This window comes from Leuresthes tenuis, unplaced genomic scaffold (assembly GCF_036924035.1).
Source record: "Leuresthes tenuis unplaced genomic scaffold, fLeuTen1.0.hap1 SCAF_1, whole genome shotgun sequence".
Lineage (NCBI taxonomy): Eukaryota > Metazoa > Chordata > Actinopteri > Atheriniformes > Atherinopsidae > Leuresthes > Leuresthes tenuis.
Genome location: NW_027325355.1, coordinates 27,921,146 through 27,931,088, shown reverse-complemented (window position 1 = coordinate 27,931,088; position 9,943 = coordinate 27,921,146). Strand labels below are relative to the sequence as shown.

Genomic DNA, 9,943 nt, shown 5'->3' with positions numbered 1-9,943 from the left:
TAAAACTAAGTGAACCCCTGATCCAGCAGCTTCAGCAGCAGTGAGTGTAAAACTAAGTGAACCCCTGATCCAGCAGCTTCAGCAGCAGTGAGCTGCAGTGATGGTTTCCTGTGGGACGTTATCAGTCTCTCTCCTGGTTCTGGAGGAATCTCGGCCCTCTTCTCTCCAGCGTTGCTTCAGCTCTTTGAGGTTTGCAGCATTGGTTTCTGCACAGCTCTCTTAAGGTCCCACCACAGCATTTCAGTCAGGCTGAGGTCTGGACTCTGACTGGACCATTGCAACACCTTGATTCTTTTCTTTTTCCCACCTTCTGCTGTAGATCTGCTGCTGTGTTTGGGATCTTTGTCCTGTTGATGAGCCAGTTTCAGCCCAGCTTTAGCTGTGGGACAGATGGCCTCACATTTGACTCTAGAATACTTTGGTATCCAGAGGAGTTCATGGTGGACTCAATGCCTGCAAGGTGCCCAGGTCCTGTGGCTGCAGAACCAGCCCAGATCATCAGCCCTCCACCACCGTGCTTGACAGCTGGTATGAGGTGTTTGTGCTGATCTGCTGTGTTTGGTTTCCTCCAAACGTGCTGCTGTGCATTAGGACCAAACATCTCCACTTTGCTCTGGTCTGTCCAAAGGACATTGTTCCAGAAGTCTTGAGCTTTGTTCAGATGCAGCTTTGCAAACCTAAGCTGTGCTGCCATGTTCTTTTTAGAGAGAAGAGGCTTTCTCCTGCAGCCCTTCCAAACAAGCCATCCTTGTTCAGTCTTTTTCTAACTGTGCTGTCATGACCTTTAACCTTTAACATGCTAACTGAGGCCTGTAGAGTCTGAGATGTAGCTCTGGGCTTCTTCACCTTGGGGTGACCTTTAACCTTTAACATGCTAACTGAGGCCTGTAGAGTCTGAGATGTAGCTCTGGGCTTCTTCACCTTGGGGTGACCTTTAACCTTTAACATGCTAACTGAGGCCTGTAGAGTCTGAGATGTAGCTCTGGGCTTTTTCCCCTTGGGGTGACCTTTAACCTTTAACATGCTAACTGAGGCCTGTAGAGTCTGAGATGTAGCTCTGGGCTTTTTCACCTTGGGGTGACCTTTAACCTTTAGCATGCTAACTGAGGCCTGTAGAGTCTGAGATGTAGCTCTGGGCTTTTTCACCTTGGGGTGACCTTTAACCTTTAACATGCTAACTGAGGCCTGGAGAGTCTGAGATGTAGCTCTGGGCTTTTTCACCTTGGGGTGACCTTTAACCTTTAGCATGCTAACTGAGGCCTGTAGAGTCTGAGATGTAGCTCTGGGCTTCTTCACCTTGGGGTGACCTTGCTGGGACGTCCACTCCTGGGAAGATTGACAGCTGTCCTGAATGTTTTCCACTTGTGAATAATCTTTCTCTCTGTAGAATGATGGACTCCAGATAGTCTGGAAATGGCCTTATAACCCTTCCCAGACTGATGGGCAGCAGCAGCTGCTTCTCTGAGATCATTGCTGATGTCTTTCCTCCTCGGCATCGTGTTAACACACACCTGAAAACTGACAGAACCTGTTTGCTATTTACCTTCTGAATTCATGTTAAATCACACTTTGCTTCTTTATTTTGGTTCAGTTTTCTGAGATAAATGATGACACAATGTAATTGTTCATCTGAGGTTGTTTTCACTTCATTTTCAGACCTGGTGAGGACCAGATGATACTTCATGAACCCATTTTGCCTTTAATGCCACCGCGGGGGGCTTGTTTAATTTAGCTGTGAGGGGGTCCATTATATCTAAGTTGAATTTTGTTGCATGCATGCAACTTCAGCTACTGTAGTGATGTAAAGCAGCTCCAAGCTGTTATGGGGCAGAAGTCTTAGTTTGCTTTATATTGTTTTAATATATTGTAGCTTTGGAAAACATGGTGCTATGATTTAGGGACTTATAAAGGCTTTCATGGATAGTTTAATCTTCAAACAGAATTTCAGCTGAGGGTATTTTTCATTGACACGCTTCAAAAACCAAACTATCAGCTCAATTCAATTCAATAAATACGCTTTCAATGAAGTAACGATCAAAATCATAGTAATAGAACAGTGGTAAATAAAGTAAATGGTAGAGCAATAACATAATTATAATATAATCAGAGATAAATGAAATAATTTAACTCAAAAGGATCTAAAAAGGTAAAGAGTCCCCTTTGCTCAGCAGTATGACTCACATTCACAACATAAAGACAGTGTTTATTTATACAGGAGTAGTATTTCCAACTCATCTTTTCACAAAAGCTACCAGGAAACAGACTCATGACCAACGAAGCCACACAGAGAGCACAGGCAGGCACTTGATGTTCTCTTCAGGATGCAGCAAAGAGGTAAAAGAATGTCACCAAACTGAAAAAGTGTTTACTTCGCCTCGCTTTCTGCAACCATGCACACCAAATTTGAGCAAGACCTTTCAAAAAGGCCCCAAAACAAAGGCGTGGATATTACTCAGCGCATGACTCACAGCACATTAAGACGAAGAGAGACAAACGGAGGATTGGAAAAACAGATTAACGGCTGCCGAAGCTCAGCAGTTACCGGTGGTGCTGACGGTGGTGTAGCTGAACTTGGACATGGAGGTCATCATCGAGGTAGCCATGGAGGGGGGGTTGATGCCGTCCTCTCCCTCCCTCCTCCTGCAGAGGCGGTTACGGCAGCAGCAGGCGAAGGTGGACAGCAGGGCCTTCCGGAAACGCGTGTTCATGAAGCAGTAAATGATGGGGTTGACGCAGGCCGAGGTGTACGACAGCAGGTGGATGAAGGAAATGGGAGCTCCTGAAAGGGCCTTGAAGGCAGAGGTGAGGTCAAAGGCCTTCCAGGTGTTGGCTGAGTATATGGGCATCCAGCAGATGAAGAAGAGCGCCACGATCACCATCAGCATGCGGATGACCCGCCTCTTGGCTTGGAGCTTCGCCTCCGAGGTGTTGCTACGTGCACGTTCAGTCTTGGCCTGGATGTTGCTGGACGAGGCAGAAAGGGTGGGAAGCTCCACCGCCGAGGAGGGCTTTTTTAACACCTGGATGTAGCAGCCATCGTCATCATCGTTTGACCCGGCCACAGTTCTTCCGACGCCGTTCTTCTGGCCTGTGGAGGCTTGGTGTGACGCTGTAAGCGTGGGGCAGAGAGATGAAGACAAAGCAAGCAGGGTTAATTAAACCGAACATATGTAACTGCTTAAAACTGAAATTACAGCGGAACACTGATCCTTCTGTCAATTATTACTGGTTTCAGGATATTCAGGACAGGAAAGATGGACTAAACCCACATGATGTCATTGGCTTATGAATTTTGACACTTAGTGTTTGACATTTTGAGGTCACTGTGTTTGTCTTTATCCCTGAATGACTTCAGGAGCTTCTTCAGCTCCAACTTCCAGAGTTTTGTTGGAGATTGTGTGTCCTACTTACAGTGGGTACAAGATGCTGAGTCTGTCTCTGCTTTCTGTCTCCAGATGTGGTGGTTCCTGCCACTGCTTTCTGTCTCCAGATGTGGAGGTTCCTGCCACTGCTTTCTGTCTCCAGATGTGGAGGTTCCTGTCTCTGCTTTCTGTCTACAGATGTGGGGGTTCCTGTCTCTGCTTTCTGTGTCCAGATGTGGAGGTTCCTGTCTCTGCTTTCTGTCTCCAGATGTGGAGGTTCCTGTCTCTGCTCTCTGTCTCCAGATGTGGAGGTTCCTGTCTCTGCTTTCTGTCTACAGATGTGGAGGTTCCTGTCTCTGCTTTCTGTCTACAGATGTGGAGGTTCCTGTCTCTGCTTTCTGTCTACAGATGTGGAGGTTCATGTCTCTCCTTCCTGTATCCAGATGTGGAGGTTCCTGTCTCTGCTTTCTGTCTACAGATGTGGTGGTTCCTGCCACTGCTTTCTGTCTCCAGATGTGGGGGTTCCTGCCACTGCTTTCTGTCTCCAGATGTGGAGGTTCCTGCCACTGCTTTCTGTCTCCAGATGTGGGGGGCCGTGTCTCTGCTTTCTGTCTCCAGATGTGGGGGGCCGTGTCTCTGCTTTCTGTCTCCAGATGTGGAGGTTCCTGCCACTGCTTTCTGTCTACAGATGTGGAGGTTCCTGCCACTGCTTTCTGTCTCCAGATGTGGGGGTTCCTGCCACTGCTTTCTGTCTCCAGATGTGGAGGTTCCTGCCACTGCTTTCTGTCTCCAGATGTGGAGGTTCCTGCCACTGCTTTCTGTCTCCAGATGTGGAGGTTCCTGCCACTGCTTTCTGTCTCCAGATGTGGAGGTTCCTGCCACTGCTTTCTGTCTACAGATGTGGAGGTTCCTGTCTCTGCTTTCTGTCTACAGATGTGGAGGTTCCTGCCACTGCTTTCTGTCTACAGATGTGGAGGTTCCTGCCACTGCTTTCTGTCTCCAGATGTGGAGGTTCCTGCCACTGCTTTCTGTCTACAGATGTGGAGGTTCCTGTCTCTGCTTTCTGTCTCCAGATGTGGAGGTTCCTGTCTCTGCTTTCTGTCTACAGATGTGGAGGTTCCTGCCACTGCTTTCTGTCTACAGATGTGGAGGTTCCTGCCACTGCTTTATGTCTCCAGATGTGGGGGTTCCTGCCACTGCTTTCTGTCTCCAGATGTGGAGGTTCCTGCCACTGCTTTCTGTCTCCAGATGTGGAGGTTCCTGCCACTGCTTTCTGTCTCCAGATGTGGAGGTTCCTGCCACTGCTTTCTGTCTCCAGATGTGGAGGTTCCTGCCACTGCTTTCTGTCTCCAGATGTGGAGGTTCCTGCCACTGCTTTCTGTCTCCAGATGTGGGGGTTCCTGCCACTGCTTTCTGTCTACAGATGTGGTGGTTCCTGCCACTGCTTTCTGTCTCCAGATGTGGAGGTTCCTGCCACTGCTTTCTGTCTCCAGATGTGGAGGTTCCTGCCACTGCTTTCTGTCTCCAGATGTGGTGGTTCCTGCCACTGCTTTCTGTCTCCAGATGTGGGGGTTCCTGCCACTGCTTTCTGTCTCCAGATGTGGAGGTTCCTGCCACTGCTTTCTGTCTCAGATGTGGAGGTTCCTGCCACTGCTTTCTGTCTCCAGATGTGGAGGTTCCTGCCACTGCTTTCTGTCTCCAGATGTGGGGGTTCCTGCCACTGCTTTCTGTCTCCAGATGTGAGGGTTCCTGCCACTGCTTTCTGTCTCCAGATGGGGGGGTTCCTGCCACTGCTTTCTGTCTCCAGATGTGAGGGTTCCTGCCACTGCTTTCTGTCTACAGATGTGGGGGTTCCTGCCACTGCTTTCTGTCTCCAGATGTGGAGGTTCCTGCCACTGCTTTCTGTCTCCAGATGTGGGGGGCCGTGTCTCTGCTTTCTGTCTCCAGATGTGGAGGTTCCTGTCTCTGCTTTCTGTCTCCAGATGTGGAGGTTCCTGCCACTGCTCTCTGTCTACAGAGGTTCCTGCCACTGCTTTCTGTCTCCAGATGTGGAGGTTCCTGCCACTGCTTTCTGTCTCCAGATGTGAGGGTTCCTGCCACTGCTTTCTGTCTACAGATGTGGGGGTTCCTGCCACTGCTTTCTGTCTCCAGATGTGGAGGTTCTTGCCACTGCTTTCTGTCTCCAGATGTGGGGGGCCGTGTCTCTGCTTTCTGTCTCCAGATGTGGAGGTTCCTGTCTCTGCTTTCTGTCTCCAGATGTGGAGGTTCCTGCCACTGCTCTCTGTCTACAGAGGTTCCTGCCACTGCTTTCTGTCTCCAGATGTGGAGGTTCCTGCCACTGCTCTCTGTCTCCAGGTGTGGAGGTTCCTGCCACTGCTTTCTGTCTCCAGATGTGGGGGTTCCTGCCACTGCTTTCTGTCTCCAGATGTGGGGGGCCGTGTCTCTGCTTTCTGTCTCCAGATGTGGAGGTTCCTGCCACTGCTCTCTGTCTCCAGATGTGGAGGTTCCTGCCACTGCTTTCTGTCTCCAGATGTGGGGGTTCCTGCCACTGCTTTCTGTCTCCAGATGTGGGGGTTCCTGCCACTGCTTTCTGTCTCCAGATGTGGGGGGCCGTGTCTCTGCTTTCTGTCTCCAGATGTGGAGGTTCCTGCCACTGCTTTCTGTCTACAGATGTGGGGGTTCCTGCCACTGCTTTCTGTCTCCAGATGTGGAGGTTCCTGCCACTGCTTTCTGTCTCCAGATGTGGGGGGCCGTGTCTCTGCTTTCTGTCTCCAGATGTGGAGGTTCCTGTCTCTGCTTTCTGTCTCCAGATGTGGAGGTTCCTGTCTCTGCTTTCTGTCTCCAGATGTGGAGGTTCCTGCCACTGCTCTCTGTCTACAGAGGTTCCTGCCACTGCTTTCTGTCTCCAGATGTGGAGGGTTCCTGCCACTGCTTTCTGTCTCCAGATGTGGAGGTTCCTGCCACTGCTTTCTGTCTCCAGATGTGGAGGTTCCTGCCACTGCTTTCTGTCTCCAGATGTGGGGGGCCGTGTCTCTGCTTTCTGTCTCCAGATGTGGAGGTTCCTGTCTCTGCTTTCTGTCTCCAGATGTGGAGGTTCCTGTCTCTGCTTTCTGTCTCCAGATGTGGAGGTTCCTGCCACTGCTTTCTGTCTCCAGATGTGGGGGTTCCTGCCACTGCTTTCTGTCTCCAGATGTGGGGGTTCCTGCCACTGCTTTCTGTCTCCAGATGTGGGGGGCCGTGTCTCTGCTTTCTGTCTCCAGATGTGGAGGTTCCTGCCACTGCTTTCTGTCTACAGATGTGGGGGTTCCTGCCACTGCTTTCTGTCTCCAGATGTGGAGGTTCCTGCCACTGCTTTCTGTCTCCAGATGTGGGGGGCCGTGTCTCTGCTTTCTGTCTCCAGATGTGGAGGTTCCTGTCTCTGCTTTCTGTCTCCAGATGTGGAGGTTCCTGTCTCTGCTTTCTGTCTCCAGATGTGGAGGTTCCTGCCACTGCTCTCTGTCTACAGAGGTTCCTGCCACTGCTTTCTGTCTCCAGATGTGGAGGGTTCCTGCCACTGCTTTCTGTCTCCAGATGTGGAGGTTCCTGCCACTGCTTTCTGTCTCCAGATGTGGAGGTTCCTGTCACTGCTTTCTGTCTCCAGATGTGGAGGTTCCTGCCACTGCTTTCTGTCTCCAGATGTGGAGGTTCCTGCCACTGCTTTCTGTCTCCAGATGTGGAGGTTCCTGCCACTGCTCTCTGTCTACAGATGTGGAGGTTCGTGTCACTGCTTTCTGTCTACAGATGTGGAGGTTCCTGCCACTGCTCTCTGTCTCCAGATGTGGAGGTTCGTGTCTCTGCTTTCTGTCTCCAGATGTGGAGGTTCATGTCTCTCCTTTCTGTCTCCAGATGTGGAGGTTCCTGTCTCTGCTTTCTGTCTCCAGATGTGGAGGTTCATGTCTCTCCTTTCTGTCTCCAGATGTGGAGGTTCCTGCCACTGCTTTCTGTCTACAGATGTGGAGGTTCCTGCCACTGCTTTCTGTCTCCAGATGTGGAGGTTCCTGCCACTGCTTTCTGTCTACAGATGTGGAGGTTCCTGTCTCTGCTTTCTGTCTCCAGATGTGGAGGTTCCTGTCTCTGCTTTCTGTCTACAGATGTGGAGGTTCCTGCCACTGCTTTCTGTCTACAGATGTGGAGGTTCCTGCCACTGCTTTCTGTCTCCAGATGTGGGGGTTCCTGCCACTGCTTTCTGTCTCCAGATGTGGAGGTTCCTGCCACTGCTTTCTGTCTCCAGATGTGGAGGTTCCTGCCACTGCTTTCTGTCTCCAGATGTGGAGGTTCCTGCCACTGCTTTCTGTCTCCAGATGTGGAGGTTCCTGCCACTGCTTTCTGTCTCCAGATGTGGGGGTTCCTGCCACTGCTTTCTGTCTACAGATGTGGTGGTTCCTGCCACTGCTTTCTGTCTCCAGATGTGGAGGTTCCTGCCACTGCTTTCTGTCTCCAGATGTGGAGGTTCCTGCCACTGCTTTCTGTCTCCAGATGTGGGGGTTCCTGCCACTGCTTTCTGTCTACAGATGTGGTGGTTCCTGCCACTGCTTTCTGTCTCCAGATGTGGAGGTTCCTGCCACTGCTTTCTGTCTCCAGATGTGGAGGTTCCTGCCACTGCTTTCTGTCTCCAGATGTGGTGGTTCCTGCCACTGCTTTCTGTCTCCAGATGTGGGGGTTCCTGCCACTGCTTTCTGTCTCCAGATGTGGAGGTTCCTGCCACTGCTTTCTGTCTCAGATGTGGAGGTTCCTGCCACTGCTTTCTGTCTCCAGATGTGGAGGTTCCTGCCACTGCTTTCTGTCTCCAGATGTGGGGGTTCCTGCCACTGCTTTCTGTCTCCAGATGTGAGGGTTCCTGCCACTGCTTTCTGTCTCCAGATGTGGGGGTTCCTGCCACTGCTTTCTGTCTCCAGATGTGGGGGTTCCTGCCACTGCTTTCTGTCTCCAGATGTGGAGGTTCCTGCCACTGCTTTCTGTCTCCAGATGTGGGGGGCCGTGTCTCTGCTTTCTGTCTCCAGATGTGGAGGTTCCTGTCTCTGCTTTCTGTCTCCAGATGTGGAGGTTCCTGCCACTGCTCTCTGTCTACAGAGGTTCCTGCCACTGCTTTCTGTCTCCAGATGTGGAGGTTCCTGCCACTGCTTTCTGTCTCCAGATGTGAGGGTTCCTGCCACTGCTTTCTGTCTACAGATGTGGGGGTTCCTGCCACTGCTTTCTGTCTCCAGATGTGGAGGTTCTTGCCACTGCTTTCTGTCTCCAGATGTGGGGGGCCGTGTCTCTGCTTTCTGTCTCCAGATGTGGAGGTTCCTGTCTCTGCTTTCTGTCTCCAGATGTGGAGGTTCCTGCCACTGCTCTCTGTCTACAGAGGTTCCTGCCACTGCTTTCTGTCTCCAGATGTGGAGGTTCCTGCCACTGCTCTCTGTCTCCAGGTGTGGAGGTTCCTGCCACTGCTTTCTGTCTCCAGATGTGGGGGTTCCTGCCACTGCTTTCTGTCTCCAGATGTGGGGGGCCGTGTCTCTGCTTTCTGTCTCCAGATGTGGAGGTTCCTGCCACTGCTCTCTGTCTCCAGATGTGGAGGTTCCTGCCACTGCTTTCTGTCTCCAGATGTGGGGGTTCCTGCCACTGCTTTCTGTCTCCAGATATGGGGGTTCCTGCCACTGCTTTCTGTCTCCAGATGTGGGGGGCCGTGTCTCTGCTTTCTGTCTCCAGATGTGGAGGTTCCTGCCACTGCTTTCTGTCTACAGATGTGGGGGTTCCTGCCACTGCTTTCTGTCTCCAGATGTGGAGGTTCCTGCCACTGCTTTCTGTCTCCAGATGTGGGGGGCCGTGTCTCTGCTTTCTGTCTCCAGATGTGGAGGTTCCTGTCTCTGCTTTCTGTCTCCAGATGTGGAGGTTCCTGTCTCTGCTTTCTGTCTCCAGATGTGGAGGTTCCTGCCACTGCTCTCTGTCTACAGAGGTTCCTGCCACTGCTTTCTGTCTCCAGATGTGGAGGGTTCCTGCCACTGCTTTCTGTCTCCAGATGTGGAGGGTTCCTGCCACTGCTTTCTGTCTCCAGATGTGGAGGTTCCTGCCACTGCTTTCTGTCTCCAGATGTGGGGGGCCGTGTCTCTGCTTTCTGTCTCCAGATGTGGAGGTTCCTGTCTCTGCTTTCTGTCTCCAGATGTGGAGGTTCCTGTCTCTGCTTTCTGTCTCCAGATGTGGAGGTTCCTGCCACTGCTTTCTGTCTCCAGATGTGGGGGTTCCTGCCACTGCTTTCTGTCTCCAGATGTGGGGGTTCCTGCCACTGCTTTCTGTCTCCAGATGTGGGGGGCCGTGTCTCTGCTTTCTGTCTCCAGATGTGGAGGTTCCTGCCACTGCTTTCTGTCTACAGATGTGGGGGTTCCTGCCACTGCTTTCTGTCTCCAGATGTGGAGGTTCCTGCCACTGCTTTCTGTCTCCAGATGTGGGGGGCCGTGTCTCTGCTTTCTGTCTCCAGATGTGGAGGTTCCTGTCTCTGCTTTCTGTCTCCAGATGTGGAGGTTCCTGTCTCTGCTTTCTGTCTCCAGATGTGGAGGTTCCTGCCA

The 9,943-nt window shown here is 51.6% G+C and overlaps 1 protein-coding gene across 1 annotated transcript in view; it reads right to left on the bottom strand.

The window, feature by feature from the left end:
- Positions 1-1,284: 1,284 nt before the first annotated feature.
- Positions 1,285-9,943, bottom strand: part of LOC140279464 (cholecystokinin receptor-like) — a 52,642-nt gene continuing 43,983 nt past the window's right edge. Inside the window, exon 5 of the mRNA XM_072374638.1 lies at positions 1,285-3,109. Coding sequence (XP_072230739.1) covers positions 2,532-3,109 — 578 coding nt within the window. The 3' untranslated portion in view covers positions 1,285-2,531. The remainder of the gene's footprint in view (positions 3,110-9,943) is intronic.